The sequence below is a fragment of the Sus scrofa genome, chromosome 18, assembly GCF_054392235.1.
Source record: "Sus scrofa isolate SSC_HxYL_T2T_F1_AM1 chromosome 18, Sscrofa_HxYL_maternal_Yorkshire_Landrace_v2.0, whole genome shotgun sequence".
In the NCBI taxonomy this organism is placed as follows: domain Eukaryota; kingdom Metazoa; phylum Chordata; class Mammalia; order Artiodactyla; family Suidae; genus Sus; species Sus scrofa.
The window spans coordinates 56,547,140-56,564,114 of NC_139400.1; the positions used below are offsets into that span (position 1 = coordinate 56,547,140).

The 16,975-nt window shown below is 36.5% G+C and overlaps 1 protein-coding gene across 17 annotated transcripts in view; it reads right to left on the reverse strand.

Moving 5' to 3' along the window:
* The window catches only part of PALS2 (protein associated with LIN7 2, MAGUK p55 family member), a 125,818-nt gene that overhangs the window by 13,098 nt on the left and 95,745 nt on the right, over positions 1-16,975 (reverse strand). For 10 of the 17 annotated variants that reach the window (XM_021079256.2, XM_085005712.1, XM_021079255.2 and 7 more), the window contains exons 6-9: positions 9,254-9,385; positions 7,282-7,381; positions 6,878-6,946; positions 4,864-5,025 (exon numbers count right to left, since the gene is read on the reverse strand). In XM_021079256.2, the coding sequence (XP_020934915.1) occupies positions 4,864-5,025; positions 6,878-6,946; positions 7,282-7,381; positions 9,254-9,385 (463 nt within the window). Of the gene's footprint in view, positions 1-4,863; positions 5,026-6,877; positions 6,947-7,281; positions 7,382-9,253; positions 9,386-10,856; positions 10,899-16,975 lie in introns of all 17 variants that reach the window. The other 7 variants (XM_021079251.2, XM_021079248.2, XM_085005715.1 and 4 more) reach the window with 1 other exon arrangement.

Genomic DNA, 16,975 nt, shown 5'->3' on the forward strand with positions numbered 1-16,975 from the left:
TAGTCTGAGTTCGGCCGGATCACATAAAAAAACAGTATTCTACTTCTATTAATCAAGTACTTATACAAGCAGAATATCTGATGTAATCATTAGACACATACAATTAAAGTCAGAAAATCAGATGAAAAGCTGACGGTATTTTGACTTTGCAATAAGCACATCAAGGAAACTTTTATAAGAAATTTCAAGTTCAAGCTCAATAATAAAGGTCTAATTCATAAGTGAGATCATTATGTAAAGAAGACTTTCTTTTTCCCTTGCTGTTTTCTGGCTCATCACAGGAGAGATTTGTAAAGTCACTTAAACAGCTTCAAGACGTTATAACGGCTTTTCATATTAAAAATGTGTGATCTCTAGGGTTTCTGGAATTATCCACCAAAGGTAGAATGGTAAAACTTGGAAGGCAATTTTAAACTCCCCATACATAATTATGTGAACATAATTTTAGAGGAGTATGGTTTTTGGGGACACACTAAAGTGATATTATACATAGGAGTGGGATGCGTGAAATAAATACGTATAGGCACAAACACCATCCCCACAGCTACCTCCAACATATGGGGAATCTTGAATTCCTGGTGAAAAGTTTTTAGTTTACAAGTGAATTTTAACTACAATACCATTCTCTAGTGAATATTCAAAAAAAAAAAAAAAAGAAAAAAAAAAGAAAGGAAATCTATATTCTATATATTGCTACACAGTTCAGCCTCTTTCCATTTCTAGAACATAGAAATTAGATCAGGGTGGCTTGACTACTATTGGTTCCTTAGGGGTTTTTTTGCTAAGCAGCTAAGTAACATGTTCGCTTAGAATTTCAGCTTTGTGATTGACAGGCAAAATTCTAACCTTTCGCAGCTCTTCAAACAATAAGGAAACAATAAAATAACATTTGTTAACTAACCCAAGGTATATTAAAGAGAAAACATGATTCACAAAATAGCTTATTAATCTGGATTAATATTTTTTCTAATTTATTTTAGGATCATTTGATAATAATGTAAAGAAAATTAAATCAATTCAATGCAACACCAGCATTTACCTCCCTATGACATTTCCCCATCCACACCACCTGATGTGTGTGGCACAACATCACATACCAAAAATTAAGGTAACTTGTCACACTTTATCAGTGTTTTTCTTTTTTGTGTTGAGTGTGAGGCTTATAAATATGTATCTCCTTTGGTCTAATAATTTTACAGCTGAGATTTATGTATGCACATTTCAGCACCTCTTTACTGTCACAAAGAAGTCACTCAAACCATATAAATGGGCAATAACAGTAAGAGTTAAATAAAGCATAGTGTACTTATGTGCTAGAATATTAAGTTATTAAGATTAATTTTTTTTAGTTATCATAAAATACATAACATAAAATTTATCATTTTAACTATTATTAAGTGCATGATTCAGTGGCATTAAATACGTTCACACTGTTGTGCAACCATCATCACAGAAAATAATCCTAAAATGAAACATACAATTTCCTGTGATAAAACACTGATGAGACAGAACATAATTCAAAGCAAACTTTTTATTTTTTTTTTAGAGCGTATGGAAGTTCCCAGGCTAGGGACAGAATCGGAACCACAGCTGCCAGCCTACAGCACAGTCACCGCAACATAGGATCTGAGCTGCATCTCCACCTACATCACAGCTCACGGCAACCCTGGATCCTTAACCCTCTGAGCAAGGCCAGGGATCCAACCTGCAACCTCATGGCTACTAGTCAGGTTCATTTCCACTAAGCCACAATGGGAACTCCAATTAAAGGCAATCTTTTAAAGAATAGAATGAAAAGATAAAGGGATAGAAATAATACGATTTTTAAAAAAGTAAGAGCCTGAGAAAATGAATCCAGGATATTCAATATCCACCTAATGGAAATTCTAGACAAAGTGAATAAAGAAAAGAGGTGGAAATTATACAAAAACAATAATTCCTCAGAAGTGAAAGAGCCCACTGATCATGAGCACAATGAATAAAAGCAGATGAACACAAAGGAACATCACTATTAAATTATAAAATATTGAAAAACAAAATAAAAGACTCTGAAGGAAATCAGGTCATGTATGAAAGAACAAGAATTAAAATGGCAATGAATTTCTTAACAAAACAATTCGAGAGTTAACAGCTTTTGAGTTTTACAAAATCTAGACTTCTATTCTCAGCTAAATAACCAGATAGAAGGCAGAAAATCACAATTTCAAATACAAAGATGCAGAAATTACATCCCATATGCCCTTTCTTGTGAAGTTACAAGGGAAGTACCCCAGCAAAACCAGGCAATAAACCAAGAAAGAAACAGAATGGGACCCAGGAACAACAGCTTCAAAACCCAGGAGAGCAACCAAGGGGAGACTCCCTCTTCACAGCGGGGCAGCCAGAGTGGAGAGCCTGTAGTCCCCACTGCAGCAGCAAGACTGAGGGTTCTGGAACAGGGGTCTTCAAGAAAAAAACATCCCTTACTAAATAAGTGAGTCTTTGGTTTAATACAAAACTATACACACCAACGCTTAAAGTCAAGGTAAAGAGAGGAAGGAGGAAAAAAAACCAAAACTCTAGAAAGGTCTGGATTGGGGGAGAGGGAGAGGCTGTTCAAGAACGTAAAATTGGGAGTTCCCATCGCGGCACAGTGGTTAACAAATCTGACTAGGAACCATGAGGTTTCGGGTTTGATCCCTGGCCTTGCTCAGTGGGTTAAGGATCTGGCGTTGCTGTGAGCTGTGGTGTAGGTTGCACATGCAGCTTGGATCCCACGTTGCTGTGGCTGTGGTGTAGACCCCTAGCCTGGGAACCTCCATATGCTGTGGGTGTGGCCCCACAAGGACAAAAGACGGGGAAAAAAAAAAAGCAAACAGATTAAAAAGTGACTGCTTCTGGTAAGTAGGACAGAGGTGGGGCAGAGGAAAATGGGGTTATTTTTCATTGTATATTTTTAAGAACTCTTTGATTAAAATATGCTATATGTATTAATGTGATAAAAATGAAAAACAAAATACTTTAAAATGCTTTGATCACAGTGAGATTTTTATGGTGTTAACTATCTAACTAGGATTTGTCTGAACTTAATGATTTACAGTGTCTACATGGAACTCAAAGCCTTGTCCGGAAGGGATTCAAACAGCACACGGGGACAATGACAAGGTTACTTCCCCAACACGCCCCTAAGAATTTTAGCAATAAGATTACTCAGAAAGAACTACATCTCAAAGCATACTGGACGAAAGCAAACTCTAAAATTCATCCAAAAGAGACAGAGTGATGTTGGGCTAGGACTTGACACAGAACAGCGTAAGGGCCCTTCAGAATACCTAAAGAGGGGGTTCCCGTCATGGCACAGCAGGAACGAATCCGACTAGGAACCATGAAGTTGTGGGCTCAATCCCTGGCCTTGCTCAGTGGGTTAAGGATCCAGTGTTGCTGTAGGTCACAGATCCAGAGTTGTAGTGTAGGTCACAGATGCGGGTCGGATCCCCCATTGCTGTGTCTGTGGCTGTGGCTGGCAGCTGTAGCTCCGATTTGACCCCTAGCCTGGGAATCTCTATGTGCCACAGGTGCAGCCCTAAAAAATACTAAAAATCTAAAGAAATTCTGTGTTAATCAAAAGGAGACTTGGTCAGCAATGGAAGCACAGAAAGGGAAGGCGGGTTACAAAGCCAACACTGGCTTGTCTGCTGCATTATTCAGGGGAGAGAGCACGTAAGTTCCCACGAGTAAAGGCTCACATATCTGCAAAGTCAAGACAAATATATATTAACCCTTAACAACAGGGCAGTGACATCATTTAACTGCTTGCTCTATTGTCATTCTCATCAAGCCTGCTTCTGACATCATTATTTAACCTTCCATGTAAACATGCACGTAGAGAAAGAATGCCAAGATCATAAAATGAGTGTTTGGTTCACTCATAACACTCATCAGTATTATTTTATTTTAAATATAAATACAATTTATATATAAATAAACTTGTGACCTTAATGCTGCCTGCTCTGGAAGAGAAATCCCTCTTGATGTGCTACCAAAAATCAGGTTTATTGCAGGACTGAGCGCTAGAGGCCAGATCACACAAATTCACAAAGGGGTTGTGACACTGGGAGTGTGAGAGGACTGAGCAGGTTTCCCCTCTTCCTGATGCTACAATGGGTGAAAAATATAACTTTTCAGGTATTCATCAGTTGTACAAGAAAATACAAACTTAATGCTGATTTTGCTGCAATTTTTAATACCTGCATTAAAAGAACACATCTGGATTGAAGAGTTTGGAGAAGTGACTGCCACCAGGCAGCAAGCCGACGGGAGCTACAGGGCTATTTTTCTTTTTTTAAAAAAAATGTTACTGTAGTTGATTTACAAGGTTGTGTTAATTTCTGCTGTACAGCAAAGTGATTCAGTTATACATACATACATATACATTCTTTTCCCATGTTCTTTTTCATTACGGTTTATCACAGAATATTGAATTTAGCTCCCCATGCTATACAGTAGGACCTTACTGTTTATCTATCCTATATATAACAGTTTGCATATCTGCTAATCCCAAAGTCAACCCCCACCCCACCAAACACAAGTCTGTTCTCTGTATCTCTGAGTCTGTTTCTATTTCATAAATCGATTTGCCTGTGTTCTCTTCTAGGAGTTTTATGCTGTCATGTCTTATGTTTAAGCCATTCTGAGATTATTTTTGTACACGATGTAAAGGTGTGAGGGGTGCTATTTTAAGACAGCTGTAAAGCTGCTGAGTTTTTCAGTATCATCTGCTTGTTTGTTTTCATTGGCATAATCACAAATTACTTGGAAATAAAGTAATAATAGTCTGCCCCCCCTCCTTCCAATAAAATAGCAAAGGAAACAAAGAAAACTTACATGGCACTGTGGTTCCAAATCTAGTCGGATTCAGCACGATGAACCGGTTTTTCAAGCTTCTTCGTCCCACGCCTTGAGCTCCTATCAATACTAATGTCTTTCTCTGGAAAGGAGGCATTTTGGCTACCTCCTCATATATCTGAATTTCATGACGATCAAATTCTAAATGTAAATAAATGGGAAAATATCATATTCAGTTATCTTTTATATGGATGAAAACTCTGTTATCCTGTTCAGTAATGGCTTAGTTGTTTTTATGGTTAAGTTTCACTTGAATTCTACTGACTTATACAGATTTTTATAAATAAATTTGGCAAAGTACAATACTTATTTTATATCCTGGTTTAAACATCTGCTTCCATCCATTTGCCCTTAAAAATGTGTCTAACAAAACTAGATAAATGCCCTTGCTTTGTCCTTATTAGATATTCTATCCGTTAATATCTCTTATCAACTGATCAGTAGAAATATAAATAATCAAACTGCAAACTAGTTTCTGTAATCTAACCTACCAAAAAGTATGTATCAAACATAGAGAATAGCAGTAAACCTAGAGTGACTGTTTCAACTAGTTTCACAGAATGAGTACCCTCTCCTGATGATATAAATGAATAAACACTGTATGGTGACTCTAAACATCAGTTTGAATAGTAAAATACATATAGATAAGAGTTCCCGTCGTGGCTCAGCGGTTAATGAACCCGACTAGTATTCGTGAGGACATGGGTTCGATCCTTGGCATTGCTCAGTGGGTTAAGGATCCAGCATTGCTGTGAGCTGTCACGTAGGTCACAGACACGGCTCAGATCCTGCACTGCTGTGGCTGTAGTGTAGGCTAGCGGCTTCAGCTCTGATTCCACCCCTAGCCTGGGAACCTCCATATGCCACAGGTGTGGCCCTAAAAAGATAAATAAATAAATGAATAAATGAATAAATAAATAAATAAAAATACATATAGATAACATAGATTGACATTTAAATATTAAGCGTCTAAATTCATGTATAAAATATGTTAGATTCTTAACTATTTTCAATAGAAATACATTCCAAAAATTATGATCAATGGGAAAATTACAAATTTTCCATTTTGTAAGAAAGCTTTAAGGACATATATTTAATGAATAATAAAGTCAAAGTAGATTTGAAATATTATATTACCTATTATTATGGCTATAACTCTCAATCTGTAGTAATAACACTTCTTTAGGTGATTATCTTAAGAGCAACACCTTCTTTGCACAATTGCTCCACAGTAGATTAAACCAATATAAAGGGAGAGTCTATTTTCCCCTTATTATTATATTACTATATATTACATATATTACTATATTACTATAGTATTTCCTTTATAGTGTGCTATTTAGTTTGTTACAGTTATAGAGGTAGCTCTGAAGTCAAGAAAGTGCTTTAAAAAATGATCAATTCTTTTGAGTAAGCCTCCAGAGCCTTCTGATTCAAAGAGCTCATTTTACTCCTATCAGTCTCTATAACTGAAAGGGACAACTGTGGTAAGTATCATATTTATCTTTAAAAGATTTAAGAAAGAATCCAACTAGATCAGACTAAGATTAGTGTGCCCAGTCCTATTTTTCTAAAAGTGTCACGGACAACACTATGGCAGTGTATGGTTGCCCTTAATCGTAACTCTTGTAATATCTTTACAAAGGCATTTTGCTCTTTAGAAATGACATGTAAGTTACCATCAAAGTTCTTTGAGCAAACAGTTTAAATACTAACATTTCTCTTTCATAAATCCAAGCATAAATCCTAACATTCATTTTATTGTAACTTACACTCATAAAATAAAGCACACTAGTGATAGTACAAGTTTATCCACCATGATTTAAATAATGTCTTTATATTATACTGTACTGGCAAGTGTTCACATGCTGGTCCGTTGCAATGAGGGTACTAATCTGAATTAATTCATTCAAAATTATACACTTAGAGTGTATGCCACATAGATTGATGATACAAATCTATTTCACTTGGATTTCTCAAATTCAAAACATACCTGCATTTCTGGTTGTGAGATACATCATCTTTTTCTTTTTTTTGCTACTTATGGTTCCACAAAAAGGTCCTGAAGGATGAAAAGACAGATGTAACTTAAATAGTAGTCAGAGTATCTACAGTGCCCTGTGGTGTCCTCTAGGGATGGGAGAATTATCTTCCCAGTGTTGTATCCTATGAAGCAGAAGGGGGCGGGAGAGAGCTGTTGGTACTCATTTCTGATACAGCACCAGCAGGTGGCAGAAGGGATCGAAAGGTTTACTTTGGAGAGAGATACAATAAAGCAGATGGGAGGGATTCATTCTAGGTATATCTTAAATAAACTCATTTGCGAATTCAGATGACAGAGGCAAAGAAAGGTGGCCACAAAGGACTACTTGTTACTTATTGTGTCGAGCTCATCACCTGAATTGTCCCAGTCTCTTCTAACAAATGCCTTTCTCTTCTCTTCCAGGAACTGGCTTGGAATGAGACCAGCGCTTCCTCCCTCTTTTACATGGCTAGCCTAGAATCAAATTAATGAATTGTATATCTCAGTGACCAGAATTTGAGACCACATTCTAATAAGTAGGACAAGCAGTAGTCAGTTAAAAAAAAAAAAAAATTCACATTTGCTCTTAAGAAACTGCCTTGACATTTCAATCCATGGCATTGTCAGTTAGGATATTTAAACACCTTAGTACTGAGGAATCAATGACCACCTACTGAGTATGCCACTGTACTGGTAGTGAAATTTGGGAAACAAAATACAAAGGTATATAGGCTCTTTAAATTACTAAAACTTATTCGTAATACTCAACTACTCAGAGAATGGAAAGTTAACAAATGCTGTTCTGTGTGTTAGATTTACTATTAGTTAGGATTTACTATTCACATTAATCCTACCAAGCGGGTGTTTCTTGAGGTCATATTTGAGGAAAAAAAAACAGTACTGGGAAAATAAGAGTGGAGAGTTAAATTCATACTACCAGGAATCTGAATATCCTGAAGGGGAGTAAGTTTAAAATACCTAGTGGCAACAAACTAACTTTTAAAATGAAACCTAGAGAAGTGCTATTTCAAAATAGTAGCTGCAGAACTGGCCACTAATGGCTTATTTACAAAGTTACTATCTTAGCCTCTTCCTGCATTCTGTCCTCTATTACTCTATTGTATTTTGTGACTTTATCCTTAGGACTAGCACAGAAAAATCTAGTATCATTTTTAGCAATTAAAACTGTGAAAAATACTATGAAGAGTAATAACAAAACTCAGGAAGAGACTGATAGATAATAGTGACGGGATTAGGAAACTAATAAGAGATGGTGTTCACAGAAAAAGAAAGAAAGAGAAAAAAGGGAAAGTTCAAAAAAGGAAACAGCCACATAAAGTAGACTTTTTTTTTTTTTAAGATGAGAATTCCAAAAAAATTGAGTGGAAATCTCTTGCAATCACAGATTCTGTTTACTCATTTCTTTGTTTTCTCACCACACAGTGCACGTCCTGATTTAAATTTAATAATTTATTAGTAAAATTCTTCTTATTGTTGTAATTTATTCCCCCTTAGTCAATGTAACTTAGGAGAGCTGAAGTTTGGAGCTAGGTTCCAGTCCTTTTCTCTCACATCTTGTTCTGCAATGAGACTCTCTTCTGCTTTGACAGTTTAAAGAATTTTAGACTTTGTTTTGCCAGTTCTGTATAGTGTGGTTGTTAGCTGACGGAAACAATGATAGAAACAGACTTATTACTGCTGCTAGAGATTTGTGAAAGCTGTATTAGGAGAAAGGAAAAAGACGACCATCTCCCAGGCCCTCTGGAAAAGGGAAGGTGGAAGGACAAGGATAACACACATCCCTTTCCATACACGTGGCTTTCAATCCAAGACCAAAATACACGGATAATAAACCAAACCTTCGTTTCTCAATAACTGAGAAGAGTTGGGCAAACAGATTTAAGAGCTTAAGAAATGACATTTCACTTGTCATGAATGTATACAAAGTAAGAAGAGAGAAGAGAAAGACTACTTTATCCAGAGTAAAAGACTCCTAGTTAAAACCAACAAAAACATACATGGAAAAGGCAGAACCCAAGTGAGTTGTTTCTGCCTAATACTATATTTTACTGCAATCACATGTGGAAGAACCAACTGGTCTAGTCTCTAAACCAATGGAATAGAGCCACAAGCTAGTTAACTCTGCATTTAGCAACAGCTACTCACAAATTCCCTCTCAATTTGGTCTTCTGTCCACAAAACTAGCAGTCATGAAGCAGGAGCTGTTCATGCAGGAAAAATCATTGGAACAAATGCTAATAATTTCTTCCTGAATATTCAGATAGTGGCCAGATCTAAGATTAAAAATAAAAAAGCAGTTGAAGAAAATTTTAGGTGCATACCAACCTGCCACCAGTTTGGATCTTCTCTGTTTACAATCTGAAGAATTTCTCCTTTTGAAAACTTCAATCCTGCTTCTTTGCAGGGTATCAGGTTATCGTTGTATGGATTATAATCAAAATGGCATTTCACAAATACCTATAACACACAGCACAATTAAAAATACTACAGATGTATCATTTGTAGCTAGATTTTAAAAATCTTTTTCAAACTACTGTGATTTAATTGTAATTGACAACGTATTTAGTACTTCAACTAAGGAACTTATCTTTCTTAAAATTATTAGAACATTAATATTTTGCTATCAGAAAAGAGATTAAGAAATAAATATTAGTACTACATTAAATTTTTGTTTCTATTTTAACTTCTAATCTTCAATTGACAGTCTGATTTTTTTATTCCATTTTATTCCACCATTCTTACACTTTCTCCTAAACTTTTCACATGATTTCCCAACCAATACTGCATAATTTTATGCAAGTAAATGCTACTTTCTAATTAAATCTTGAATCAATACATTTAGCTGATTTAAGGCATATATTTCAGATATAATAGGACAGACCCTTTGAAAGGTTCTTAAAACCAAAATTAAATAATAAAGGTTCTTGTTGAAACCAGGTCTGAAATATATGTAAGTAACCTAAAAAATCCCCCCCAAACGACCAACTTTCATCCCTGGTAAAAAACATATTTTTAATCACATAGATTCAACACTGGCCAAAATTAGTGTGGAAAATAGGCTTTTCTGAAGTCACCTTGCCTTGATTTAAATGATCAGCATCAAATTAATTATAAGACAAACACTGAAAAAGCCTTGAAACTATTTCCCAATTTAAATTCATTTAACTATACAAATTTCTCTTAAATCTGTTTTATTAATAAAAGTATGTCAGTTATCACTGTTAGTTATGATCTCCAATATCGAGAATACTGTGTTTATTCATTTTAATTTGAATTATACTTAAGTTAATAAGCATTTTCAGTATTTGACGGCAAGTTCAGACCTGTTACTTTCTCAAAACACTTTTTTCAGGCATATTTTTAGAAATTAAAATTTTATTTTCTAAAGAACTGACAGCATTAATTAGCAGGTAAACTAACAAGCAGGAAAGCACATTAGTCAAAACGACAATGTTATTTTCAATTTATCATACTTCTATAAATATAACCAAAAGAGACAGTCAAATAACACAAGTAGATACATTTCATTATTAGTGTGGCAAAATGCAGTGTGATGGGTGCATATTAAAATAACTTAAAAATTTGGGAACATGTCACAAAATTTTAGTTATTTACAACTAAATGATTTTGATAGAAAGCATTCAAAACGTTTTCAATAATTTTGAAAGGCTATGCATTAATGCTTAAAAAAATCAGTAAGCCAATAATTTTTTCCTGAGTTACAATTTTAGAAATAACTAAAAAGCAAGCATACAAACAATATTAAGATCACTTAAATGTGACAATTGGCTAACTTGATAATGGCATGCAGCTCAATGTTTCGGCAATGGAAAAAACCCAAAATGATTACATGTAATCAAGGTAAATTTAGTTGGCCAATAAGACAGAAAAACGGAGTACCAGAGAATGTCCTGGAATGACACCATACCTGACGGACGAGTGCTGGATGCCTCTCCAAATTGACGCAACTCTAAAAATATATTTTTCATTGCATAAATAAAGCCAGACTTCAAATTGATAAAAAAAAATTTAACAAAATGTAGACAAACTACTAACCTAATTTTACTTTACTCATTTGGTAAGGCGACTACTTGCCTAATTGTCCATAGGGTATAATACCTACAAATTACTATAAATGATAGAAGCAAAAGTTCAAGGTATTTGAGATGAGGCAGCGAAAAAGGACAGATGTGCAAAGTTGTAATACTTGAGTACTCCTTCCTTCTCAAGGAAACTGCACAGAATGAACAGAAGGATTATCTTGCCCTCTACCATGAATGTGTGTTATTCTTATCTGTGGGACAGAATATATTTGGTAACAAAAGGCTCAGACTTTCTGAGATAAGTCTAAATTTCAAATACTCATCCTCTTACTCCCATCAAATTGTCTGGAAATGTCACTGTTTGTGAAAGAAATCATACCTTTCAAATGTAAAAGATGTCTAGAAGAAACAATTCTTACTTTTTCTTTATTTTTTATTTGTGTGTGTGTGTGTTTTAGGGTCACACCCGAGGCATATGGAAGTTCCCAGGCTAGGGGTTGGATTGGAGCTGCACCTGCCAGCCTGGCATCACAGCCACAGCAATGCCAGATTCAAGGCACGTCTGCGACCCACACCATAGCTCACAGAAACGCTGGATCCTTAACCTACTGAGAGAGGCCAGGGATAGGACTTGCATCCTCATGGATACTAGATTGGATTCGTTCTGCTGCACCATGACGGGAACTCCAATTCTTATTTTTCTTTAAGCAAATTAGTTTTGGAACATTACTCTCCTGTTCAAAAACTAATACTAAATTAGTTTTACTTTGAACTTTGAAAAAATCTGTCAGAAAAATGAAGTAACCCAACCTTTGCTCTAAACATTTTATAATGACCTTTAAGTCACAGAGATTTGACTAGATTTAGTATAATTACATTTTCTTAAGTACATTTTAAAGTGTTTCATTAATAGGCTATGGATGTTAACTGTTCATTGATTATTAAGAAAGTAATAAATACAACCTGCTAAAATATTTCAATCTCATATTCTTATCACTCAAAGAACTGACTGACCAATAACCTAAAATAGACGAAAGAGAAAAGAGGACGTACAAATGGCTTTTAAACACAGGAGGAGATATGAAACTACTCAGAGTAGAACTACAAATTAAAACTATATTAAAATGACATTTTATTCCTGTCATGTTAGCAGAAATCCAAATATTTGATAAAATTCTATAGACAGGAAAATGCCTAGTGATCCACAGTCCTAACAGGTGGGTGGCAGAAGTGGTTTATTATCTTGGGAGGAGTTTTTAGCAAAAGCTATCAAAACTAAAAATGCAAAAAACCTCTGACCTAGTAATCCAACTCTGGGATTGTCACCAAAGTATTCACAGCAGTGCTACTCAAATATATGCAAAATGACTTAGCTGGAAGACTATTAACTACCAAATATTTCCTAATTGAAAAAGAGTGAAAGTAACCTAATTATTTAACAATAAAGAGTGAGATCTAATCAACAACTTAACCTACCACCTAAAAGAATTAGAAAAAGAAGAACAAACAAAAGCTAAAGTCATCAGAAGGAAAGAAATCATAAAGATCAGAGAGGAGAGATGGGATTAAGATGGTGGAATAGAAGGACTGGAGCTCAACTTCTCTCCTAAAATTAACAAAATTCACAACTAAAGACTGAGCACACTTCATCAAAACGGACCGGAAACCTTAAAAAAAATACCCTACTCCAGAAGAAAAAGAGGAGGCCACATCAAGAGGTAGAAGGGGCGATTTCGTGATATAAACAACCCCATACCTCCTGGGTGGGAAGCTCCACAGACTGGAAACTAACTGGTTCTCAGAGACTCACCTACAGGAGTGAGAGTTCTGAGCCCCACATCAAACTCTCACGTGTGGGCATCTGGCACAGGGAGAAAGAGCTCCAGAGCATCTGGCATTGAAGGCCAGTGGGGCTTGTGCACAAGAGCTCCACGGGACTGGGGGAAACAGAGACGCCATTCCTAAAAGGCAAAAGGCACACACAGACTTTCACGTGCACTGAGTCCCAGGGCAAAGCAAAGTCTCCAAGGGAATCTGGGTCAAACCTGATTGCAGTTCTTGGAGGACATCCTGGGAAAACAGGGGTGAATGTGGCTTGTTGTGAGGGAAGGACATTGAAAGCAAAGCTCTTGGGAATCTTCAGCAGCTGCCTTTCTCTAGAAGTGGCCATTTTGGGAAAACCTGGCCCCACCCGTCAGCCAGCTGCTGAGAAGCCCTAGAGCAAACAACAACCCAGGTGGGATCACAGCCCCACCCCTCAGTAAACAGGCTACCTAAAGACCCCTCAGGCACACAGCTGCCTCTAATCCCATCCAGAGACTAAGCCCCACCCACCAGAGGGATTAGAATCGGCTCCTCCTACCAGGGGGCAGGCATCAGCCCCTCCCATCAGGAAGCCTTCAGCAAGCCCCCCATACTGACTTCAGTCACAGGGGGGCAGACACCAGAAGTAAGAGAGGCTACAACTCTACTATCTGAAAGAAGGTCACCACACCAAAAACCTATAAAAATGAAAAGACAGAGAACTATAACTCAGATGAGGGAGAAAGAAAAAACCCAAGAAAAACAGCTAAGCCATGAGGAGATTCTCAGCCTCCAGGAAAAAGACTTTAGACTATTGATGCTGAAGAAGATGCAAGACATTGGAAATAAACTGGAGGCAAAGATGGATAACTTACAGGAAACACTAACTAAAGAGATACAAGATATCAAACTGAAACAAGAAGAGATGCAAAATACAATCACTGAAATAAAAAATTCACTAGAAGCAGCTAACAGCAGAATACAGGAGGCAGAAGAACGAATAAGCGAGGTGGAGGACAGATTAGTGGAAATTACGGATGCAGAACAGAAAAGAGAAAAAAGATTGAAAACAAATGAAGAGAGCCTCAGAGAACTCTGGGACAACGTGAAACACACCAACATCCGTATTATAGGGGTGCCAGAAGGAGAAGAGAGAGAGAAGGAGACAGAAAAAATATTCCAAGAGATAATGCTGAAAACTTCCCTAACATGGGGAAGGAATCACTCTCTCAAATCCAGGAAGCACGAGTACCATAAAAAATAAACCCAAGGAGGAACACCCCGAGACACATACTAATCAAACTGACCAAAATTAAAGACAAAGAGAAAATCTTGAAAGCAGCTAGGGAAAAGAAACAAATAACATACAAGGGAACCCCGATAAGGCCATTGGCAGATTTTTCAACAGAAACTCTGCAGGCCAGAAGGGAGTGGCATGATATACTTAACGTGATGAAAGGAAAAAAACTCCAACCAAGATTACTCTATCCAGCAAGGCTCTCATTCAGATTTGAAGGAGAAATCAAAACCTTCACAGATAAACAAAAGCTGAGAGAATTCAGCAACACTAAACCAGCCTTACAACAAATACTAAAGGAACTTCTATAGGCAGAAAAGAACAAGAGAAGAAGGAAAGGAAAAAGAGCAGCAAAAACAAATCCAAAGTAATTAATAAAATGGCAATAAGAACATACATATCAATAATTACCTTAAATGTGAATGGACTAAACACCCCAACCAAAAGACATAGACTGGCTGAATGGATACGAAAACAAGACCTATATATATGCTGTCTTCAAGAGACCCACTTCACTTCTAGGGACACATACAAATTGAAAGTGAGAGGATGGAAGAAAATATTTCATGCAAACGGGGATCAAAAGAAAGCTGGACTAGCAATACTCATATCAGACAAAATAGACTTTAAAATGAAGAATATTTTCAGGGACAAAGAAGGACATTACATAATCATCAAAGGATCAAATCCAAGAAGATGATATAACAATTTTAAATATCTACGCACCCAACACAGGTTCATCACAATATATAAGGCTACTGCTAACAACCTTAAAAGGACAAAGCAACAATAACACAATCATAGTGGGGGATGTTAACACCCCACTTACAGCAATGGACAGATCAACCAGACAGAAAATCAATAAGGAAACACAGGCCCTGAATGAAGCATTAAACCAGATGGACGTAATAGATATTTATAGGACATTTCATCCAAAAGCAGCAGAATACACATTCTTCTCAAGTGCACATGGAACATTCTCTAAGATCGATCATATCCAGGGCTACAAATCCAACCTCGGTAACTTTAAGAAAATTGAAATCATATCAAGCATCTTTTCCGACCACAATGCTATACTGGAAATTAACAAGAGAAAAACTGCAAAAAACACAAACACGTGGAGACTCAACAACATGCTACTAAACAACCAATGGATCACTGAAGAAATCAAAGAGGAAATTAAAAAATACCTAGCAGCAAATGACAACGAAGATACAACACTCCAAAACCTATGTGATGCAGCAAAAGCCGTTCTAAGAGGAAAGTTGATAGCAATACAAGCCCACCTCAGGAAACAAGAAAAAGCCCAAATAAACAAGCTAACTTTACATCTAAAGCAGCTAGAGAGAGAAGAACAGACAAGACCTAAAGTTAGTAAAGAAATCATAAAGATCAGAGCAGAAATCAATGAAATAGAAACGAAGAAAACCACAGAAAAGATCAATGAAACAAAAAGCTGGTTCTTTGAAAAGATCAACAAACTTGATAAACCCCTAGCCAGACTTATCAAGCAAAAAAGAGAGAGGACTCAAATCAGTAAAATTAGAAATGAAAAAGGAGAAGTAACAACGGACATCACAGAAATACAAAGGATCATAAGAGACTACTGTATTCAACTATATGCCAATAAAATGGAAAACCTAGAAGAAATGGACAAATTCTTAGAAAAGTACAATCTTCCAAGACTAAACCAAGATGAAAGAGAAAAGATGAATGGACCCATCACAAGAACCGAAATTGAAACTGTGATTAAAAAACTTCCAACAAACAAAAGTCCAGGACCAGACGGCTTCACAGGTGAATCCTATCAAACATTTAGAGAAGAGCTAACACCTCTCCTGAAACTATTTCAAAAATTTGCAGAAGAAGGGATACTCCCAAACTCATTCTATGAGGCCACCATTACCCTGGTACCAAAACCAAAGACTCCACAAAAAAAGAAAACTACAGGCCGATATCACTGATGAACATCAATGCAAAAACCCTCAACAAAATACTCGCAAACCACATCCAACAATACATAAAAAGGATTGTACATCACGATCAAGTGGGATTTATCCCAGGGATGCAAGGGTTCTTCAATATCCACAAATCCATCAGTGTGATACACCACGTTAACAAACTGAAGAATAAAAACCATATGATCCTCTCAATAGATGTGGAAAAAGCCTTTGACAAAAATCCAACACCCATTTCTGATAAAAACCCTTCAGAAAGTGGGCATAACGGGAACCTACCTCAACATGATAAAGGCCATATATGACAAACCCACAGTGAACATCATTCTCAATGGTGAAAAGTTGAAAGAATTCCTGCTGAGATCAGGAACAAGACAAGGATGTCCGCTGTCACCACTACTCTTCAACATAGTTCCGGAAGTCCTAGCCACAGCAATCAGAGAAGTAAAAGAGATAAAAGGAATCCAAATTGGAAAGGAAGAAGTAAAACTATCGCTATTTGCAGATGACCTGATACTATACCTAGAGAATCCTAAAGACTCTACCAGAAAACTGTTAGAGCTCATCCACGAATTTGGCAAAGTCACAGGATACAAAATCAATACACAGAAATCGACGGCATTTCTATACACTAACAATGAAAAAGCAGAAGAGGAAATTAGGGAAGCAATCCCATTTACCATCGCATCCAAAAGAATAAAATACATAGGAGTAAGCCTACCTAAAGAAACAAAAGACCTGTATTCTGAAAACTACAGGCCACTGATGAAAGAAATCAAAGATGACACAAATAGATGGAAAGATATGCTATGCTCGTGTATTGGAAGAGTTAGTATTATCAAAATGACTATACTACCTAAGGCAACCTACAGATTCAATGCAATCCCTATCAAATTACCAAGGACATTTTTCACAGAACTCGAACAAAATATTTTAAAGTTTGTTT